The sequence below is a fragment of the Catharus ustulatus genome, chromosome 20 (genome assembly GCF_009819885.2).
Source record: "Catharus ustulatus isolate bCatUst1 chromosome 20, bCatUst1.pri.v2, whole genome shotgun sequence".
NCBI classification, from domain to species: Eukaryota; Metazoa; Chordata; class Aves; order Passeriformes; family Turdidae; genus Catharus; species Catharus ustulatus.
Window position 1 is genome coordinate 10,006,787 of NC_046240.1, and position 23,323 is coordinate 10,030,109.

The window sequence follows — 23,323 nt, forward strand, 5'->3', positions numbered from 1 at the left end:
TGTTACCCAGGCAGGTGCTGGGATGCAAGGAGAAAATCCAAGGCCCAAAGAGATCTGTGCTGCCTGCAAAAAGCCCTTTGCACTTTCCCAGCACCCTCTGAAGGGGCTGGGATTGCCTCTGGATCAGTTATTAGGGAACTGGGGAAGGTTTGGGGTCAGCTTGGCTCCTGGTGTAAATCCTTTTGTTGCTTCACACTTCTTGCAAAGCAGACCTCGAGCCTTTTTGAGAAAAACAATTGGAAAGCTGCTGGGCTCCCCAAAGCAACATTTTTCTCACCAGTTCCAATGTGCTGAAAGGACAGGATTTTCTGTGAACTTTTCCCAAACAGTCTTGCCTTCTTTTTTTTTTTTTTCTCCTTCTCTTTGAGAGGGGGAGGAGTTGTGTCTAAAAAAACAAACCCAACCTGTCGTTCTCAGCTCTGCCAACCTGTCAGTCCAGCCATGCAAGAAGAGAGGGAGACAGACAGAGCAAAAGAAATGAGGGAGTGAAGCAGAGATTCTTCCAAAGCTCAGCAGGACAAGAAGGTAAAGCCATTTCTCCCTTCATTAATTACCCTTTTCCTTGGGTTTGTGCACCTAAACAGAAATCCTGTTGCCTTAGAGAGCTGTAAACTCACTGAACAGTGTGGGAATAAAGTGCTTGTGGCTGAGCTGGAGGGGTGTTTGGAGTGGGTCTGGCAGCTCCTCAGTGTGTTTGTGTGCAGGGACTCTGTTCATTTGAATATTGGAGAGAGGCAGCGCCTGTTGGAGCCCATGTTCAGGGAGGGTGCTAAGCTGGGTAATTGCAGGGCTGAGCCAGGCTCTAATTACAGAACTTGTCAGAGAGGAGGGAAACCCTGCCAGAGCTGACACCTCCAGGGCTCCAGGAGCACCTGGGATGGGCTGTGGGACCACCCAGACCCTGGGGATGACCCCAGGCATCTCCTGCTGTCCCTGCTGTCCTTTCTGTGCCCTCCTGGAGGAGCTCAGAGCTGCCCTGGGCACTCCTGAGCAGCACAGGCACCCTGAGCTCAGCCCCAGCAAACTGGCAGAGTGTGAGAAAGGTGCTTGGGATGAGTCAGAGGCACCAGGGAGCCTGCTCGGGGTTTGTTGGGATGGTTGGAACAGGAATGGACACAATTGGTTGGATCTGAGTGTCTGGGCATGGGCACCTGTGTGACCTGTGCCCTGAGAGGTTCCCCACCTCCCATGCCATGAAAATTCACAAAAAAAATAAGAGAAAAAACAGCAATCTTCCTCATCTCTTAGAAACCCCTCCATTTCCATATTTCTCAACCCTGAGCACACATTTTAAACTGTCCTGCAGGCTCTGTAACACTTTGTGAGCAGGCTGAGGATCGGGGCAGGTGGCACAAGGGGCACAGTGGGGACAGGATTTCCTCTCCTTGCTGTCTCTGGGGTTTTCACTCCTGCAGCAAGGTGCAGCTCACCTGTCTGGAGCAGCTCACCTGGCACACAGAGCCAGCTGAAAGGTGGCTTGGAATGCCTCTGCCAGGACTTTAGTTATTCAATCCCAGCTTCTGCATCTTCCCTGCTCTCAAACTGCCTCAAATCAATCCTTGTGCCTGTGCTGGGCATCAAAGCTCCTCTCCAGGCAGTGGCACAAGCTGGAAATGCAGAGGGGATCCAAAAACCTTTGCAAAGTCCTGGTGTTTTCCTTTCTTCTGGGATGGTGTTCTCCTGGGAGCCCTGACTCATTCCCGGTGGGGATGGTGATACAGAGAGTGATTATGAACATTTAATAAACAGAAAAAGCTTCTTTTAGAGTGTTTGCTGTAGTATTGTTGTGGGCTGGAATGGAGAGGGAAATGCTTTTTCAAATCAATGTAGTGGGTGGAGAAGAGGAAGTGAATATTTAAGTTTTGGTGGGGATAAACTTTTTTTACTCCTTGTTACAGTAACAGAAATTAGTCACTGAAAGAAGGAAAGGATGAAAATTAACTTTCCTGATTTGGAAAGACTTCACTAATGAACCTCACAGCACTTCTGCATCCTTCTCTTCTCTTCTCTTCTCTTCTCTTCTCTTCTCTTCTCTTCTCTTCTCTTCTCTTCTCTTCTCTTCTCTTCTCTTCTCTTCTCTTCTCTTCTCTTCTCTTCTCTTCTCTTCTCTTCTCTTCTCTTCTCTTCTCTTCTCTTCTCTTCTCTTCTCTTCTCTTCTCTTCTCTTCTCTTCTCTTCTCTTCTCTTCTCTTCTGGAAAAGTTCACACTGAGGGATTTTCTACCTTTCTCCAGGATGCTGCTGCCTCCCCTCCATTTTAAAATTAAGGGATAAAGAGAGAAAGGGCTTTTATTTCAGTATTTGATAAGGATTTTAATTGCTAAGGTGGCATACCCTGAAATGAACATATTTAATAATATATATAATATATATTATGATATGATGTATGATATGATATATATAATATTATATATAATTTTATAGACCTTGTAAATTAGCATATTTAACTAAGATCCTCTAATGAGAGGCGTGAATGAATAGCATGACATCTTTTTATCCTGAAGTATTTTCTCTTAGCTGGGTTTGAGTTTCTAGGACACGTTTCAAGGGGTTTTTGTGTAAAGCTTTCACCAGGACGCTGCTCCCTCACCTCAGAGTTCCCTGAAGTTCTGCAGCCTGGCTGATGCTCTGCCCCTTTTCTGTTCTTAGTCACCTTTCTTGCCCAATGTTCTCACCCTGAGCTTTTGGTGAGAGAGTTTGGTAAGAGACCACCCTTTCCAGTAATTCATTGTGCAATTCAACCCTGATGTGATAAACACAATGAGCACAAGGAGTGTGGATGATACAATTCCTCCAGAGCCATCTTCCCCTGGAACTTGCTATAATAGATAATATTCCTAGATACCGAGGTTGAGCCAAATTCCTAAAGAATTTGGTCACTCTCCAACACTTTGGAAGATAATTGGTTAGAAATTAGTCTGTGTAATTGGTTAGTTCAGCTTTAGAACTTCTCACTTAGATTGGATGCTGTTCTTTGTATAAACTTTTATTGGCTGTAGTTTGAATCCTCCCTGAACCTATAAATATGATTCTGAGAGAATCCTGCCTGACCACCCTTCCCGTGAAATAAAGATTCTTGTGGAACTCATCAAGTCTTTCTCTGCTGGCTAAATGTGAGCTCCTGAGAGATACCTAAATGATATTAGCACTCTGTGGTCCTGGTAAACACCACCAGGGACCAAGAAGAGAAACCCACAAAAGAGCAAACACCAGCTCACATTTCTGCCTTTTAAACCAGGGCAAGGGCTTGGTTTGACTCTTCATCCTCAGGTGTAAGAGAGGATTTGTCTGTCCTGGCTGGCAGGAGGCAAAGCTGGAGCTCAGCAGTGTGCTGCATTTCACAAGGTTCATTTCTCGTGTTTTACATCACTGGTTCCTCTTTTTAAAGCAGATTAATTCGTGCATGCAGGGGGGGATAATGTTCAGCTCCTCAACTGCTCTTTGTGGTGGGTGCAGAACTGGGAGAGTGGAAAGGGTTTCAGCCCTTCATTTCCTGTGGAAGGGTTCAGCAGAGCAACCATTGAATTTTGGGGTTCTCCTTGCTGTTGTGGTACAGGAGAGAGGGTCAGCACTTCCCAAAGAAGATCTAAGGACTGACATTTGATAAAAAATCAACACTCTGGCAAATAAACTGTAAAAAAAAAAAAAAAAGTAATTTTGGTGGACAACAATTTTTTTCAGGCAAGTTTTCCTCAAGGGAAAACCAAGAGGGATCCACAGAGCTGTGTGAAAGGACTCACCTGGATAAAAGAATTTTTTTTACTGCAAAAACAGCTGGAAAATTTCCATTCCTGAGACAACTTCACGAAACATCTCCAGTTCCTTTTGGAATATTCTCTCCCAGCCTGGTTTCAGCTTGGCTCCAGATGTTGTGCACAGCAGCACCAGGGCAGTTCTGGGGTGGCAGAGGCTGCATCCCCTGGCCCTGCTCACTCCTGACTGTACTGAGCCCGTTCTGGATGGCTCCTTCTGCTCTCCAGGAAATGCAGTCCTGGGAGAAAGAGCAATTTCCTACCTGGCTCTGTCCCACTCGGAGATAGATTAGGACAAATCTGAGCCACGGAGATGATATTCACTTAATAAAAGCAGAGGCCATAAAACACAGGCCACTTTCCACCAGAAATCTCAACGGGGAAATTCAAATATTTCTATTTCCACTCACAAACCTTCACCAGCTGTTTGACTGTTCATGAAAATCCTTTCAGTGTTCCACAACTGAGTGAGGACTCTTTCCAGGAGCGGCCTGTGGTGAGATTTCCAGTGCACTCTTGCTCTGGGATAGACTTAGAATATTAATATTTTCATGGTATTTTGTCACCACAACCAGTTATTCCACGAAGAAATGAGGCATGGTGCCTCATGCAAAAAAAAAAAAACCAAAAAAACCCAAGTAACTCTCCAACAACTCCTGGAGTTTCTGTTATTCAGGCAACAGGAGGGCTTGATTTGGGTTTTTTTCAGGGGGAATAAGTAATTAGTGCTTTGCTTTATCTCCAGCCTGTTGGAATGGAGCTCAGGGATTGGTGAGGCAGTTTTGGATGGAGGTGCAGTTGCCCTGGCAACAATCGGCAGTGAAATCAGAACCTTTTGAGCAGCCAGTGGAATGTGGTTCCACTTGGATGACAATGGGTCAGAGCGATTTAATGGGCAGGATGCAATCCAGCACAATAGGATTTATTGCCGCTGTGACATCACGTTGACACTATTCCTGCAAATTCTTCAGCTTGGGACAGACCTGGCCTCGAAGCTGCTCAGTGGAAAAACTCGGGGAAATGCTGTTAATCATTTTGTTTTCCAAATCCACCAGAGCCTGCGTGTCCCAGGGGGTTGGCAGGAATTTCTTCCTGAAAAATCCCGGTGAAATCCAAGCACAGAGCCCTAACGAGTGGCTGTGCTGGGCACCAGCAATGGTTCTGGAAACCAGAGGTTCTGTTCTGCAGGGTGTGCTGGCCCAAATCTGCCTAGAACTTCTGCACTCGCTGGGTTTTACATCACCAAAACAATTCCCTGCGATTTCCAGGAGGGTAATTCAGGCTCTTAAACCTGATTGCATTTGCTGACAGACAAGACCTTGCTGGAAGAAAAGGTTCCCTGTTCGGTGAGGAGGGGAAATATTTCATCCCTCCTGCCTGGACATTTTTCCAATTCCTGCAATAAGGATCCTTTTATTCTGGAAGATCCCAGAGTTCTGGCTGAAGGGATTCAATGCCCAGCAGCAGGAGAATGAGCTGCAGGTTAGGGTGCCAAAATCTGTTCCTGTACCCTGAACCAAAAGCACAGAAAGGTTGGGATCCTTGGGATGTCCCTGCAGACCTCTGTCACACATAGAAATCCAGAGCCACCTGGTTTGCTGGCATCAGAAATGGCCTTTAGCACTCATTTCACGTAGCTGGCCCTTGAACCTTTTACCAGTTTCCTTTTGAATCAATGGAGGTGATTCCCATTCATGTTTTGATATGAAAAGCAGATTTTTTTTCTCAGTCACACTGCTGGTACCCTGCACATCCTCTCATTGTTGATGGGAGGCTTTTACAACAACAAAGCCCCAATAATTCCTCTCCTTGGGATTAGTCCCGGAGAACAATTGAGGCAGACAATGACACAACCTGATTCTTGTCTTCCTCGGTGGGAAATGGGCTCGGAGCTTGGTGCAGCCAAGGGTGTGGAAGGCGAGGAGTGACCTCAAAGCTTTACAGGCAGAACAAAGAGATCTCGGAGCCTGACTGGAAAAACACCCCGAGAGCAGATCGATGGCATAAGATCAAAATGATCACAATTATCATAATTATCAACACACGTCAGGGCGAGGCTGGAGGCCCTGGCAGCTCCTCCAGACACCAGTCCTGGGTAGGGATGCTGAGCTGTCCCTGCAGCTCTGGGCTGGGCTGCAGCCTCTGGTTCCTCAGCATTTCAGCTTTTATATTTTCAGCTATTTGTAATCCTGTAATTCCTCAGTGCATAACTCTAAACTCTACACCCAGTGTCACTGCTTCTCTCCCAGTTTGTGCAGACACAACAATTCCTCTCCAGGCTGGAATCAAGGACACCTCACTGCCCCAGAGATGGAAACAAAAAAATATTTGCAGGACCAAATTTGAGTAAATGCCTTCATTACCTGGAGCTGTAATTGGGAGATTAACCCCCAATGTGTAAATGGACCAAACTTATAAAAGTGTGAAACCTGTGACCCATTGTCCTTTTTGGGTGTAGCCCATCCCAAAATCTACCTGAATGCCTTCAATAAATAGAACTGATATTTATTCCCTTAATTTAGTCTGGCCTCTGGTTCTAGGTAGCCCCAAAAGGCATCAGCTCATCCTCAGAGTTGTTTCTGGCCGTTTTTGCTCTCAGATAATTTTCCCTTTGTTCCAGCACTCCTGGCATTGTTCCAGCACCTCTGAGGTCACTTTTTCATCTCCTTAATCCGAATTTTCCTTCCCTCCCATAATCAGCCTTGTGTGTGATCCCAAATTAAGGCACCTTAGTGATGTCTATTTTTTTTTAATTTTTTTTTTTTTCCCTGGGAACACCATTTGTGTCCCTCAAAGACTTCAATTCCCGAAGTTCCTCTCATCCCGAGGTGATGCAGCTCAGCCCCACAGGGAATGTTCCAGAGGGAAAATGAGCTGAGCTCCCTGAGCTCGTGGTGTGGGCTGGGCTTGCCTTGGGAGTGATTTGGGGTTTCATTAATCACCTTTGGATCCCTGTGAATTTGGAAGGACCCTGGTTCTGAGTGGGAGCAAGGGATGCTGTAATTCCATTTTATTCAGTGAAAACAGGAGTAAAAGCCACCCAGGAAAAATACAGAATACAAAACAGGATAAATCTCCCACTGAGGCTGTGCACATCACTCCTGAATTTAATTTAATTCTGATCATTTGTCCACCTCCCAACTAATCTGGAGTGAATCAGGGGACAGTGGCAGTAAATTTCAAACCAGAGGGTGAAATTCTGTTTGGCCATGCTCTTGTCTCTGCTGACAGCACCACTGTAAAGGTAATGTGGAATAAATGAGAGAGACATTTATTATTTCACAGGCCTAAAGCACCTGTGAGGCCAAACAGAAAAGTTGTCTCTCAAAACAATCTTTGGGAATTGCTTTGGCAATAAAATCAACCCTACTGCAGTTTAGATATCGGTTTTTTTGTGTGTGGAGTGTTGACATTTGCAATGTAGCAGGTTTTTATTTGATGTATTTTTGTTAACACGGGCTCTGATAAGATCTGCTCGCTCCTTCACACTGTTTGCCTGGAGAAGTAAAACAGGAAAAACACGGCTGGCTGAGCAGCCAGTGGCAAACAGCTCAGGATGGGCTCGGTTCCCATCACAGAGCTCCTGCACTCAGCAGCACAAAGGGAAACAACACAATTCCAACCCCGGGCCTGGAGGGCACAAATCAGCCCTGGGCAGGACACAGGGAGGCAAAAATCCCCATTAAAACAATCCCTACATTAAATTTTTTAATGAAAGGCAACCTCTGGATATGTACATTTCTCACATCTACAGGCATGGATAAGGGACACAGGAATATTGGAATATCCCTGGATAAAGAGGACAGGAATGCTGAATAATATCCCTGGAGAAGAGACATAGGAATATTTGAATATCCTGGATAAGTGGCACAGGAATATTGGAATATCCCCAAATAAGGGACACAGGAATGCTGGAATATCCCTGGATAAGTGGCACAGTAATATTGAATATCCAGGGATAGGGGGAACAGGAATATTGGAATATCCCTGGATAAGGAGAACAGGAATACTGGAATATCCCTGAATAAGAGACACAGAAGTGTTGAATATCCCTGGATAAGAAGCACAGGAATATTGGAATATCCCTGGATAAGGACACAGGGATGTTAAATATTCCTGAATAAAGGGCATAGGAGTTCTGGAATATCCCAGATAAGTGGCACAAGAATGTTGACTATCCCTGGGTGAGGGGCACAGGAATATTTGAATATCCCTGAATAAGAGGCACAGGAATATTGGAATATCCCAAATAAAGGTCACAGGAATATTGGAATATCCCTGGATAGGGGGAACAAGAATGTTGGAATATCCCAGATAAGGGACCCAGGGATGTCGAATATCCCTGGAGAAGGGACCCAGCTGGGATGCAGGGGCTGCAGGCTGTGCTGTCCCCGTGGCCTTTGCTGGCTCCTGCTTCAGCAAACAGGAAGGAGAGCAGCTCATGCCTGCTCAGGAAGCTGAGCTGCTCTACTCTGGGTGACGTTAGGGAAGCTGTTCCTGAGCCTGGAAAACCCTTCTGGAATATCAGCTCCTGCCCGCCCCCAGATCCCCAGATTATTATTAATAACTTCTTGTGTTTTGGGAAGGGACAGAACAGCAAATAACGGAGCTGAGGGTGTTGGCTCCGTTAAATGAATGCTCAGCACTCTCTGATCTGTTCTGTCATTGTTCCTGACCTGCCACTCACCCACTGATTGCATTAATTCATTAATTACATCATGGCTATTCAGAGCTGCAACAAACTGTTCTCCTGCTCCTGGCCAGCAAGGGTGGGGGGGAGGAAAAGTTCCTCGAGGAATTTTTCTGGGGCTGTGAAGGCTGAGGGAAATCCATGATGTGCAGAATCTGCAGAAGATGGGGATGAGGCTTCCCTGGGCATCAGGACAGACACCCGTGAGCCAGGGGAGGAGGAAATGCTAATTAGTGCTGCTGTTTGATTGCCTCACAACTCATTTGCATTAAATCCTGCTGAATTAAGGAACAGGTTGGTTACTGATTTCCAAAGAGAGAAGCCTGGATAGAAAACACATTTTTTTTTTTAGCTGTTCCATCTCTGCCTGGTTGGAGGTGTCCAAGGCCAGGCTGGATGGGGGTTGGAGCATCCTGGTCCAGAGGGAGGGTCCCTGCCCATGGCAGGGGGTTGGAAGAAGATGATATTTAAGGTCCTTTCCAGCCCAAACCATTCCATCATTTTCAGCTCTAGGATGTGTCCCAGCTGTTGCAGCTTTAAGATTTGGAGCTGCAGAGGCTGGAGCAGAAATGGAAACTCTTGAACATCAAAATGCAACTGATGGGAAGAGGAGCAGGACAGGGAATTTCCAGGCAGGAGGAGGGGATGGCAGTGGCCCTGGGGGGATCCAGCTGCCCCATTCCAGCTGGGACACAGGGCAGGGTCACCTCTGGAGTTGCTGGGTGCTCTGTTTCCCTGCTGGGCCATCCCAGTTCAGTCCCAGTTCAGGTTCAGCCGTACTGGGGCAGCCTGGGGCACACAGCCAGGAGCCCAAGAGGGGAGGATGAGCTGGGACTGCTGTGCCCAGTTTGTGCCCAGTCCCTGCTGTGCCTGGTCCCAGTTTGTGCCCAGTTTGTGCCCAGTTTGTGACCAGTCCCTGCTGTGCCTGGTCCCAGTCTGTGCCCAGTCCCTGCTGGTCCCAGTTTGTGACCAGTTTGTGCCCAGTTTGTTCCCAGTCCCTGCTGTGCCTGGTCCCAGTCTGTGCCCAGTCCCTGCTGTGCCCAATTTGTGACCAGTCTGTGCCCAGTTTGTGCCCAGTTTGTGCCCAGTCCCTGCTGTGCCCAGTCCCTGCTGGTCCCAGTTTGTGCCCAGTTTGTGCCCAGTCCCCTCCTGCAGGAGCTGCTGGGAGCTGAGGGTTAAGAGGAGGAAGATATTCCCCCCAGGAACAGTTTCAGGTTTCCCCCCTGCCAAAGTGTCTGGGACAAAGGATGGCAGCGAGGCCCCAAATCCAGAGCTTCCACTTGCCAGCACGTTCCATTTCTCCTGGTATTTCAGTGTTTCCACTGCTGGCTCCTGGCTGGAGCCATGCAGTGCATACAGTGCAAATAAATTAAAATAGGCACTCACAGCTTTCCATGGATTTGGGGAATTGCTCTGAGTGGGGAGCAGGGAGCTGCTTCCCTTTGAACCTGTCCTGTGGCTCCAAAATGGACAACCAGCCTTCAGCAAGGGGCAGCTTCCAGTCTGTCTTCTCTGACTTCAAGGGACCAAACTTCTTCATTTTTATTTTTATTATTTTATTGGTTTTATTGTAAGCAGATCTGGTTTCACTTAGATGAATTAAATGTCAATCTATCTGTTGCTGTGAGCTGTTCCACTGGGGATCACGGCACCATTGCGTGACTCAAAAATCTCTGCAGAGCTCTGCTGCTCTTTGGTGTCTATGTCTGGGCTTTAAAATGCTCAACAAACACTTTGATATCGATACTTTAGGGTTCTGTCTGTATGGAGACATTCAGTAAGGAGTCTAAGAAATAAGTAATTTTTTTAATCTGGGTTTGGTGTATTGGAACCAGAATGGTTTGGGTTGGAAGGGATCTTAAAGATCATTTTATTTATTTTATTTTATTTTATTTTATTTTATTTTATTTTATTTTATTTTATTTTATTTTTAATTTAATTTTATTTTTTATTTTACTTTATTTTATTTTATTTTTATTTTATTTTTTAAAATGTTATATTTTATTTTATTTTAATTCTATATAAAAATATAATATATAAAAATAGAAATATAATATAAAATATAAATTAATTTTATAATATAAAATGTTAATATATTATTAAAATATACTTATTAAAATATTAAAATATATACATTATTATACAGATATATACAATTATATACATTGTAAAATAAACATAACTATATATAACTATAGATAACTATATATAACTATATAAAAATATATATAAATATATAAATATGTATGTATTTTTATATGTATATATATATGTGTGTATTTATATATATATATATATATATATATATAATTTTTTTAAAATTATTTTTTATTTGCAATACGTGGCTGCCTCTGGCTCCCTGGAATGTCCAAGTCCAGGCTGGACATTGGGGTTTGGATCACCCAGGGACAGTGGGAGCACAGATCAGAAGCAGAAAGATTGGCTGTGAGAAAGGGAGAAATCCCTTTGCAACAAAAAGAGTGAGAGGAAGGAAGGAAAGAAAAAAGGAAGAGCTTAATGCTGCCCTGCAATAGATTGATTTAGGGTTTGTGGATTATTTTTTTTTAAAAGGAACAAGCCTTGGAGCCAATCCCAAAGCAGCTCCGAAGGTTCTGACTTGTCGCAGCTCTGAAACCCTTCCAGGGTTACACAACAATGACTAAAACTGGAAACCTTTCAGATCATTCCCAAAGCGGAGCAGGAACTGAGGTGATGGCTGAAGGAACACTGCAGAGTCACACACCACTTGTGTGGGGTGGGACCGAGCACCCAGCTCCATCTGGAGCTTTGGGGTTGTTTTCTTTTTGATTTGATCTCGGAACAGAATTATCCCAGATCTTCACATTGTTTTGCTTCGTGTTTTACAAACAGGCTGTTGAGTGGAGTTGTCACCGAACAAAAATTCACCCCTATTGTTTACACAGTGGGAAAAGGGAGTCATAAAAGGGGTGTAGCAGCAATTTGTTAGGTATTAGGTTACGGTGCAAGAGGGATTATCCTCACAAAACACTGAGCCCTAAACTCCAAATATCGGGATTAAATTGACAATTACATCCCCTGCAAGTCTTTGAAAGGCTCAGCTTGGTGCTGGAAGCTTTGGAGTGAGTGCTCTGAGCGAGCTGACAATCAGGAGCAGCTCTGGCACAGCTCGAGAGGAGCTACACGAAAATATAAATATGACAAGAAAAATCTGCTCCTGCTGGTGTTTGCTTTGTGGCAAACTGGATAGAAGCAGGTGCTGGGTTTGTTCCTGGTTCTGCCACTGCACTGCTTCATGACCTTTGAAATACAGGAATTTCCTCCCCTGTCTGCTTGGGGTGAAATTAAATAGGAATAAAGAATAGAGAATAAAGAATAAAGAATAAAGAATAAAGAATAAAGAATAAAGAATACCAGGTTCTGAATCTGGGGTTCTGAACACACATCCCTGGAGCAGTTCTGTGTCTCCCTGAGCTTTTCAGGATCCAACACAGCAAAATCCTGGCCTTGATATAGAAAATTAAGAATTATTCTGAACTCTGACACATTTATTCTTTAGAACAACACTCTGCCATTTACCCTAATGAAATCTTTTGAGATTTCTCTCTTTCTGCCTTCCTACCACCCTGCCTGGCTTTGCTGCTTTATTTTTATCTCTGACAAACCTTCATTTGAAGGGGGGAAATACATTTATAGGAAAGGAGAGCAAAAATGCTGTGAGCTTCAGCTGTGCTGCAATGCAAGGGGAGGCTCACGATGTGCACAAACATGCCCAGCAATCCAGGAAAAAAACCACAGAAAGTAAAAGCAAGGCAGAAAAGGGGGAGGGTTTATGTGTCAGTGTTAGGGGAAGGTGAAAACGCTTCCTGGCAACATCTGAGAGTCATTTGCAACAGCAGATCCCCGAGCTTTAGTGAGTAGAGAATGTTTTTAAATCCTCCCCCACCCCCTCTGTTAATCTTTACCAGGTAACAGGACCTCTCATGGAATCGTGGGCCTTTCTTAGGGATGTGTCAAATATTTCCACTTGGGAAAATCAGATTTTTGAAATTGCTCTAGGGTTGGAGGTCATCAGTCTGCTTGGGACTCTCTGGTCTTTGGTAATCATTTGGTAATAATCAGATTTTTCTGAGTGTTCTGCAGGAGTCAGAGTGCCTGAGCAGAGGGAGGGAGGAACATCTGGGTTCCCAAACTCCCTGTCTGGAACAGGGAAATCACATGGCTGCTGCATGGTGTCCCCAGGAACGAGGGACAGATCCTAATCCTGATTTAATAATAATAATCCAGGAGCACTGAAGGGTTCATTGGACCTGAATGTTCTGAGCACCATCAATGTCAGAGAGTGATTAATCACCATGCATGATTATTTATTATTATGATTGTTATTGCACTCGAGAGACTTGAAGAGGTGGCCTTGAAAAAAGTGCAGGTTTGGATTGTGTTTAAGCACACACAAAATAAAATTTTTCAGTGCTTTGGAGTGGCTGGGGAGGCTCTTTCCAGAGATTTCAGTGTTCAGTTTGGGGTTTTAGATCACCTGGGGCAGTCTGCACAGTTCAATTTGGGGTTTTATGTCCCCTGGGGCAGTCCCCACTGTTCAGTTTGGGATTTTAGGTCACCTGGGGCAGTCTCCAATGTTCAGATTGGGATTTTAGGTCACCTGGGGCAATCTGCACTCTTCAAAATGGGATTTTAGATCACCTGGAACAGTTTGTACTGTGCAGTTTAGGGTTTTAGGTCACCTGGGGCAAGTCTGCACGGTTCAATTTGGGATTTTAGGTCACCTGGAACAGTTTGTACTGTGCAGTTTAGGGTTTTAGGTCACCTGGGGCAAGTCTGCACCGTGCAATGCCAAATGCCTCTGAGAAATCCAAGTTTTAACAAAACCAAGAGAGCTGAACTCAGGTCCTGGGAGCAATCCTTGTCTGGTAGCTCTGCTCTGGTTCTTTTTTGCTCCATCCAGCTCCAGGGCTGGTGTTTGGTTTTGGTTTAGGGAGCTCTGCAGCACATTCCCTTTCTTACTGCAGACGTACTTCGGATTGTTCTGGGAAATCCCAACCTGGCTTCCTATACCAAAAACTCATCTCAGACATCCATGGGAGCATTTCTATAATCACAATCACTTAGAGAAACCCTGTGTAGAGCCAGAGTTCCCAAGAGAAGTCACCACAAAGCTGTGTCCTGCTTGTGACCCATTGCTGTGGGTCACCATCCCCACCAAAATCCAAAGTGGTGCCAGCAAAACACAGTTTTGGAAATTTTCTGATGGTGACAGAAGAGTGGGATCCACTCAGCAGCCTTTGGTTCATGAAGTTGAGTCCCTTGTTGAGGCCTGGGGTGTTTGGGAGGATTTTCAAGGAGCTCTGGTTTGAAGCAGTCGATAATCAGTAGAATCATGGAATGTTGGGTTGGGAGGGAGGAATGATCATCCAGTCCAGCTCCTGGCCCTGATACCTCAAAATCCCACCCTGGGCATCCCTGGCAGTGCTGTCCAAACCCTGCTGGAGCTCTGGGGCTGGAAGAAAATCCAACAAAACCTCCCCTGCAATGCTCCAGCATTCCCTGGTTCCTGTGCCTGTCAGAGAGCAGAGATCAGAGCTGCCCCTCGACACAAAACCCTACAAATGTTTTTATTTAAGATCAAATCAGCTCCTGGTTACAGCTCACTCCATTTTCACACCTCACATTATGAACTCCTTAAAAAAAAAAAACCAACAAAAAAACCCCAACCCTCAACAGTTTCCAGTTTTTGTTTGTTGTTAAATACGACTTTGAAAATGTTGGGTCAAGCGTCTTCAATCGACCAGGCTGCACTGTTTGTTTAAAACTCTGAGTAAAGCAAGTCCTATGAATGTTTCCAAAGACCCTATTCCAAGAAGTATTTTTGGAAACATTAATGTTGTGTTTTTTAATGAAGGCCACATTCTGAGGCTACGACACCATATGTCACATTCATTTCTGGACTGGAAAAAAAAAAAGTAAAAAAAAAAAAGAGAGAAAAAAAAAAGAAATGGAAACTATGTTTGGCTTTTAAGTGTTTTTGGATGAATGTCTCTGCATGCTTGTCATTGTTCCTTGGATGAGGGGAGAGCTCTTGGGCTGTTAATCCAGTCCATCCAATATATTTTACACTCCATGGGCCTGACTCTCCTCTGCCTGGAAGTGTGTGCAGTCATTTCTGCTCAGGCAAAGGGAGCGAAGACCTGAGGAAAAGAATTCCCCATGGAAAGCTGGTTTTTCTGAAATTTGCTTTCCTTAAATTCATTTTCCATGCATTTCTTGACTCCATTGAAAACCTACATCCGAACTCTGAAACCAGCTTGAAAAGGGGAAGAGAGCTTGTCATTTTTCCATCAAAAACCTGTAGTTTCTGAAAGAATAATGACAGGTTTCCCACAAAAATATTAGGGATTTTTTCCTCTCCTTTAGAAATATCAGTTAGCAGCATGAAATTAGCAAAAAATTGGAATTTTTTCTGCTGTGTCCCCATCACTTCTGATTGGTTTGTGTGTTAAGGGTTGGGATATTGTGGAATGAGCTGGAGACCTGCAGGAAAAGGATTTGCCTTTTTAAATGATGTGGTTTTTATTGGACTCCAGGTGATGAGGTCTCAATTTCTAATATAATTCTTGTTCTTGGTCACTAAATATGGCCCAGGAATGGCACAGCTCAGTTTTTCTCTGCTCTGACAGAGGAATCTCCTAATCCACATCACTTCCTAAATTTGTGTCACCCACAACTCCCACTAACGCCCTCCCTGTTTGTTCCAAACTCATTAATCAAGATTTAAATATTTTTGGCAGCCGGATATTTTTTTGTTTGCTTTGAGGAAGGATTTCAGAGGCTTTCCAGGACCTCAGAGGGGTTTCTTTTCTCATTTGAAATGTAAATAATTTTCTCCAAATTGAACAAACATGTCTCTGTAGCACCAGCTCAGTCAAGTTCACAAGAGCAGGTTTTTCTAGGCAATGCTGGAACACAAATAATGATAGATGATTGTGTATTTGATAAATTTTTTGGTTAAAACATCAGCACTGAATTTCCCTGTCCATGTGACTGAAGTTTTAGCTCTAAATAATGGGGTTTTCCCTTTTTTTTTTAAATGGGAGAAAACAAGGAAAATTGCAAAAAACAATTAATTACCTCCAATATTTGGCCAAATTTAAGTGATTTGTGCCATATGTGACTGCTTTTAATGTTGCTTCATGGGATCATTAAATGAGTTACTATCAACAGGGTCACCATGAAGGCTTTGATTTCTTTTTTTATCTGCAATTTTAGGGTTGATAAGGGTATCTCCAACTGCTTGAATTTGTAGCTGTCTCCTATTTCCAGGCCTGGTTTTGAGCAGAGCTGTGTAATGGATGTCACAGCCTGTACCTTTCCAAAAATTACCCGTGATGGGCACGGAGTAAACGGGATCAGATTTGGAAAACCATATAAAAAAACCAACTTTCTCCTTTATTTCACAGATTCCCAATGAACAAAGACAACAACCCCTGGGACCTTGTGTGAGGCGAGGCAGAGATGAGGAAGATGAATGACCAAAGTGGGGGCTACAGGCCTGTCAACATCCAGGGAAACAAGGTCAGCTCCTGTCGGGAGAGCGCGGACAGGGAGGTGAAAAGGCTGCAGAAGAGATTTCTCCACAAGGACGGCAGCTGCAACGTCTACTTCAAGCACATCTTCGGGGAGTGGGAGAGCTACGTGGTGGACATCTTCACCACGCTGGTGGACATCAAGTGGCGCCACATGTTCGTGATTTTCTCGCTGTCCTACGTGCTGTCCTGGCTGTTCTTCGGCCTGGCGTTCTGGCTGATCGCCATCCAGCACGGCGACCTGTTCGGCGACGAGGAGGTGACGCCCTGCGTGGCCAACGTGCACAGCTTCACGGGAGCCTTCCTGTTCTCCCTGGAGACCCAGACCACCATCGGCTACGGGTACCGCTGCGTCACCGAGGAGTGCTCGCTCGCCATCCTCATGGTGATCCTGCAGTCGGTGCTGAGCTGCGTCATCGACACCTTCATCATCGGCGCGGCCTTGGCCAAGATGGCCACGGCCCGCAAGAGGGCCCAGACCATCCGTTTCAGCTACTACGCCGTGGTTGGGCTGAGGGACGGCAAGTTCTGCCTGATGTGGCGCATCGGGGACTTCAGGCCCAACCACATGGTGGAGGGCTCGGTGCGCGCGCAGCTGCTGCGCTACCGCGAGGACAAGGAGGGCAGGATGACCATGGAGTACCGCGACCTCAAGCTGCTCAACGACCAGATCATCCTGGTCACGCCCGTCACCGTGGTCCACGAGATCGACGGCGACAGCCCCTTGTACGGCCTGGACCGCAAAGCTCTGGCCAAGGACAACTTTGAGATCTTGGTGACGTTCGTCTACACGGGCGACTCCACGGGCACGTCCCACCAGTCGCGGAGTTCCTACGTGCCCAGGGAGATCCTGTGGGGGCACCGCTTCAACGACGTGCTGCACGTCAAGAAGAAGCACTACAAGGTGGACTGCCTGCAGTTTGAGGAGACCACGGAGGTGTACGCGCCTCACTGCAGCGCCATGCAGCTGGACAGGAAGGAGCAGGAGTGGAGCCGCGCCGAGAGGGCGCGGGAGAAGCCGGCGGAGAAGTCAGCCCTGGAAATCAAGTCGAACCAAAAGTCCTTCAGCGCTGTTGCCCTCGTCACCAGTTGTGAGGATCCTGAAGAGCCAGTGACAGCTTCCAGCCAGGCTCCTGAAGAGGTTTCCTACAGGAAAGCAGCTGTGACCTTGAGCAGGCTCTCCATAGAGTCCCAAATCTGACTTTTCCTGCTGCTAAAACCCCTCCCAGCAAATTCTCCCCTCGAATACAAACAATGAACTCGTGTGCAGCAGTGTTTATATCCCAGACCTCGTGTGCCCACCCTGCCACACCCTGTCACACACACCTGTCACACCTGTCACACCTGTCACACCCTACCACACCTGTCACACCCTGCCACACCCTGTCACACCTGTCACACCCTGTCACACCCTGTCACACACACCCTGCCACACCTGTCACATCCTGTGACACCTGTGACACCTGTCACACCCTGTCACGCCTGTCACACCTGTCATACCCTGTCACACCTGTCACACCTGTCACACCCTGCCACACCTGTCACACCTGCCACACCCTGCCACACCTGTCACACCTGTCACACCCTGCCACACCCTGTCACACCTGTCACACCTGTCACACCCTGTCACACCTGTCACACCCTGTCACACACACCCTGCCACACCTGTCACACCCTGTCACACCCTGTCACACCCTGCCACACCTGTCACACCTCTCACACCCTGTCACACCCTGTCACACCTCTCACACCCTGTCACACACACCCTGTCACACCCTGTCACACCCTGTCACACACGTGCCACACCCGGTCATACCTGTCACACCTGTCATACCTGTCACACCTGTCACACCCTGTCACACCTGTCACACCTGTCACACCTGCTGGGTGCTGTGGGCACAAGGCAGCAGCTCCCACCTGGGATGCCCAGAGAGCCCCTGCCCTGTGTGACCTTCCTTCCCTTGCAGGGACCAGGGCTGGCGGTGACCAGAGGCAGAATGACCTCGGCAGGGCACACAAACCCTCTGTGCCCTCTGGGGAGGGTTTCAGAGCTGCCTCACCGGTTTGGAAAGGCCATTCCCAGTCCCTCCAGGAGGCTCTGAAGCTCCATTATCCCAGCAAATGGTTCCTCATCCCAGAGATCCTCTGGGGAATTTCTTTGTAAGACAAAGGAATAACTGACCCTGGGTGGTTTTGGACACCTGTTCACACCCTGCTCAGTCCTGTGGGATCCACAGTGGGATCCTGGAGAGCTTTCATTCCCTAATCCTGAGCCATTCCCTGAGGTGCCACTCCCTCAGCAGCTGGAGGGATGCAGGAGGTTAAAAAAAAAATCAAAACAACACCTCCAGTTTAAAATCAGCAAAATCAGGTTGAACCTTGAGGAGAAGATCGTGTCTGGTGTGAGCTGTGCAATATTTTATATCGAATCCTCTTTCATTTCATTTCATTTTGCTTCTCTTTTTAGCGTGTCGCACTTCCTTGCAAAGGCAAAGATCAATCTGGAGAACAAACAGGGTGATTTTGTCAAAATGAAAAATGCTTGTCTCAGATGGCTGTGTAAAAATGATCCTTCACAGAGAAATCCAACAATTCCTCTGTTGGCTCAAACTGGGGTAAAAAAGGAAAACATTGATGCTCTGAAGGTGTCTGTGACGTGGAAGTTCCGTGCTCTGCACATCTCTGTGATTATTTTGTGAGCAATGCCTCATCATGCTCTTGCCCCTGATGATTGCAGTTCATTTGCATTGTGTTTAATTACCCTGCAAACATAAAATAATCATACTGGAGTTTGTCACCTGAACTTTGCAGCAAAGAAATTCAATGTTTGCCTGCTCTCTGTGGTTTCTGGAGCTCTTCTGTCTCCACAGGGGAGCTCACCCCACCTTCCTCAGGTTTTTAGGGAGCTGAGGGCAGCAGGATGAGTTTGTTCTGGGAGTGTTCATCCCTCTCCATTTATTGCTGAAGGAGATGAAACGACTGCTGTGCAAATGCTGGCTGACTTTAGGCTGCTAAAATTAGGTCTGACGAGTCACTCGCATCATTCTGACTAATTAATTGGGTTTTTATGAGCTCATCACGTTTAATGAAGAAAAAATAGCCTGCTGAGTGTTGTTTTTTTTTTTTTTCCCCTGCAATTTACTCCGTGTAGTAGTAGTAGGATTGCTGGATTATTTTAACGTATTTCTCTTTTGCTAGCACTTGTCTCTGCATAAACATGATCCCTTTAGATAAAACTGAAGCCTGGAGGGTGTTACTTATTCCAAAACTCATTAATTAGCCTGTTTTACATGCTGATTCATCAGGAGCAACCACTTATAAGTGCAGTAAAAAACCATCTTCTTGTATCCTGGATTTAAACACTGGCAGACATGGGGGAAATAGTCTAGAAAAAATGGAAAGGAATGTAGGAAAATGTAGGAGAATGTGGAAGGGTCTCAGTACTTCTGTGGTGTTGGAAAAAACACCATTGGGATTGAATAAAATGGAATATCACCTTCCAGACATGGGAATTAACCCTTCCATGCCCTCAGGTCCTGCCTGGGATGCTTTTATTTAATGCTGGGCACCCGTTTTGGGGAAAGATGTGGAGGAATTGGAAGGGGATGGGGAGATGTGGAAAAGCTGTCAGGGAGGAAGGAGGGGAATGGCTCGAGGTGTTTCAGCCCTAAAAAGGGTTGGGAGGCAAAGAGTTCCCAAACACAGAAATTGGATTTGGAGAGGGGGAAATGTGGGGCTGGGAGAGGATGGGACAGGAAAAGATGGGGCAAAAGGGAGGGAAAATAATTAGGAATCACTTAATGAGGGTGAGGGTGACAGAGATGAGGGTTTGTAACCTCTGGGGGTGCTCTGGGACACCTGGAGGAGGAGGAAGCAGAGTCAGGACTGAGACACCAAGGCCAGCCTGGGACTGGCCAAGCTCTGCTCTGTGACCCTGTGATTTCCAGGGAATGTCCCCCGTGGGCACAGCTGCCCTGCAGGAGCTCCCCCTGCTCCATCCCACACTCAGAGAGGTGGGAGAGGTGAGATATTCCTGAGACCAGTGACCAAACCCCACATTCCTTCCCAAAGTGCCAATTCCAGGTGTTGGGAGCCAAAGCAGCTCAGCAGCTCAGCTGCCTTTCCCTCCCCAAATTCTCTTCCCTGTAAGCCCCAGGAAAAAAATTCTTCCTTTGGAATGGCTTTGCTGGCAGTGAAAGTAGCAGAAGGCTGATTTAGGGATTTGTTTTTTGGCACAGAGAGGTACAAATAATAAATACAAACACAGGAGTGTGGTAAGGTGTGCCTGGGTCAGCTGGGAGGGTCAGGAAGGAACTCCTCTCCTGGGCATGTTAATTCATAAAAAGCTAATTTATATTTTCTTCTATTTTGATCTGCAGCTCTGATCCCAGCCTGTCCTGGAGACAGGATGCTGGGGAGCCCCTGCTCTCACCCAGCCTGGCTTTTTTTCTGTTTGCTACTTTAATTTCGTTTATCCCAGTACAAACACTGTGTAAAACAATGATGAATAGCCAAGCATGCAGTTCTTCTTTATTTTTTTTAATGAATAAAGACATCAGAATAAAGAACATTCCTCTACCACACACCTTGTGAGAGCACATTGGGCTTTTCTTGTCCTCAGCTACAAGTTTTGAGTTTCCATGTCCAGTTTCTCTGGGTACCCTGGGCCAGGACCTCACCACCTTCCCAGGGAACAATTCCTTCCTAATTCCTCATCCCTCCATCAGTGGAATCCATTCCCTGTGTCCTGTCCCTTGTCCCCAGTCCCTCTGCAGCTCTCCTGGAGCCCTTCAGGTCCTGGAAGGGGCTCTGAGCTCTCCCTGGATCCTTCTCCTCTCCAGGTTTGTATTTAAGTGAGCCCTGACTCTGTTCTGGGTAGAGCCAGATCTTAATCCTTCCTACCCAGGAAAGGTTCCTGCAGGGCACTGGACAATGGAAAAATAGGATAAATAGGATTAAAAACCAGGATAAATAGGATAAATAGGATAAAAAACCAGGATAAATGAGGGGGACACTCTTCATCCCCATCTCCTCTTTCTCACTGAGGATTTCCCAGGGATTTTTTTTCATCCCCACTGTAGGGCTGAGTAATAAGAAAGCAAACAAGGCTCTCAGAAACCCAACCAAAGCCCCAGCACGTGCATCCCCCAGCAAGGACACACAGCTGAGCCCCCAGCCATTCCCAGTTCATTGGGGGAAAATTCCCACCAGCCCAAGGGGAATTCTGGATCTATTTTGGGCAGTTCCATGGTGAAACAACAGGACCTTCCTGCTCTTCCAGGGCCTTGCACATCTCCTTGGGGCTTCCAAAAGCCAATTCCTGAAGCTGAGGTTCAGCAGCTCCAATAAGAGGCAGGAATTGGAATTTCTGTGTGAAAGTTGCTCACCCCCGTCCCTGACTTTTCCACAAAATTTACCAGCTGAAGCAAAATTCTAAACAACAAAGAGCAAACACAAACCACCCTGCACTGGCCTCCTGACTCATGATTAAAACTTCACCCTGGTTATTTTCCCTTGGAAAGCAGCACCGTTGTTCCGGGTCAGGATTAATTTATGTCAAAGGGGATATAATAAGAGATTATTATATAATTTATTTTTCCAGCCTCGCTCACCACCATTCATTAGGGCAGCTGGCATCTCCTTCCCCGTTATCATGTGTCATTTAGTGCATAGTTTTTGTGAAGTTGGGTTTCAGATGTGGGACAGGATCTCATCCCCTTGTTCATCCCTTGTTTCTCACACGCTGTGCAGGAGGTCTGAGCTCACTTCAGGAAATAGCAGGTACCCTTCAGGGCACCAGAAATGTTGTGTAGGAGGGGAAAAAAAGGCTTGCAAGCTTATTTTATCTCTTAAATCTTGGCTGGTTGGAGCTGGGAACCTGCAAACAGGAGTTGGTGTCTGTGGTGGGCAGGAGGGGCCCAAAGCAGGGAAAAGGAAGAAGCTCTGACAACAGAGTCACACAGGCAGGCAAGGGGAAGTGTGACAGAGCCAGGCCAAAACAAGAAGTTGGAAGTTTTCATCTGGGCTGGAAATTGTGTTTTCATGGAGCTGAAAACTTCCAGGATTGCCAGGTTTTGTGAGGCCAGTCCTGGTGGATGAGGAGCTGCTGGGGATGGGCACAGAGCAAAGGCAGGGTGAGGTTGGGCAGTTTTGGTTTGGGCTCCCTGGAAAGCCAGGAGGGTTTGGAACCCTGACCTTGACACCTCTCAGTGATTTCTTCAGGCCAAGCAACACAAAGTTACCTTGGACTGTCAAAAATGCACAAGAATTTCCCACCCAGGTGTGTCCTGGGATCCTGGTTTGGGATGGGAGGGAGCTCAGAGCTCATCCAGGCCCCCATGGGACACCTTCCACAGGGCAGCTGCTCCAGCCTGGCCTTGGACACTCCAGGGATGGGGCAGCCACAGCTCCTGGGGGAGTTTCTCCCAAATATCTCATCTAAATTCCCCTCCTTCTGTTTGAAACCGCTGCCCCTTGTCCTGTCACTGTCTTCCCACGGAACAAGGCACTCTCCCTGTTTTTTGCCATTTCCCTTTAGAGTCTGGACCAATCCCAATCCCAGTCCTGATCCTAATCCTGATCCCGGTCCTGTCCCTGTCCTGGTCCTGATCCCGATCCCAGTCCTGATTCTGATCCTGATTCTGATCTCAATCAATCCAATCCCGATCCCTGTCCCAATCCCAGTCAGTCTGATCCCGATCCTGTCCTCATCCTCATCCCTATCCTGATCCTGATCCTGATCCTGATCCCAATCTATCCGACCCCAATCCCTTTTGTGATCCCAATCCCGATCCTGATGTTGATCCCAATCCTGATCAATCCAATCCCTATCAATCCAATCCCAATCCTCATCCCAATCAATCTCGTCCCAATGAATCCCATCCCGATCAATCCCATTCTGATCAACCCAATCCCAATCAATCTGATCGTGGTAAATCCAATCCTGATAAATCCAATCGCGATCAATCCGGTCCCGATCCTGATCCCGATCAATCCCGATCAATCCAATCCCTATCAATCCAATCCCGATCCTCATCCCAATCAATCCCATCCCAATCAATCCCATCCCAATCAATCCCATCCCAATCAATCTCATCCCAATGAATCCCATCCCGATCAATCCCATTCTGATCAACCCAGTCCCAATCAATCTGATGCTGGTAAATCCAATCCTGATAAATCCAATCGCGATCAATACGATCCCGATCCTGATCTCGATCAATCCCGATCGATCCCGATCGATCCCGATCAATCCAATCCCGATCCCGTTCCCTCGGCCGCCACCTGGCGGCAGCGCCCGGAACTG

General features: G+C 46.5%; 1 protein-coding gene across 2 annotated transcripts; it reads left to right on the plus strand.

The window, feature by feature from the left end:
• The first annotated feature begins 420 nt into the window (after positions 1-420).
• KCNJ16 (potassium inwardly rectifying channel subfamily J member 16) lies at positions 421-17,339 on the plus strand. 2 transcript variants are annotated; one of them, XM_033076791.1, is made up of 2 exons: positions 421-525; positions 15,892-17,339. In XM_033076791.1, the coding sequence occupies exon 2, from the start codon at positions 15,947-15,949 to the stop codon at positions 17,216-17,218; it is 1,272 nt and encodes a 423-aa protein (XP_032932682.1). In that variant the 5' UTR covers positions 421-525; positions 15,892-15,946; the 3' UTR covers positions 17,219-17,339. The 2 variants fall into 2 exon arrangements, with proteins under 2 accessions (XP_032932682.1, XP_032932683.1); XM_033076792.1 differs by lacking the exon at positions 421-525 and adding an exon at positions 12,277-12,332.
• Positions 17,340-23,323: the final 5,984 nt, after the last annotated feature.

Coding starts and splice junctions, on each gene's coding strand:
- KCNJ16 (XM_033076791.1), top strand. CDS start 15,947: ATGAGGAAGATGAATGACCAAAGTGGGGGCTACAGGCCTGTCAACATC.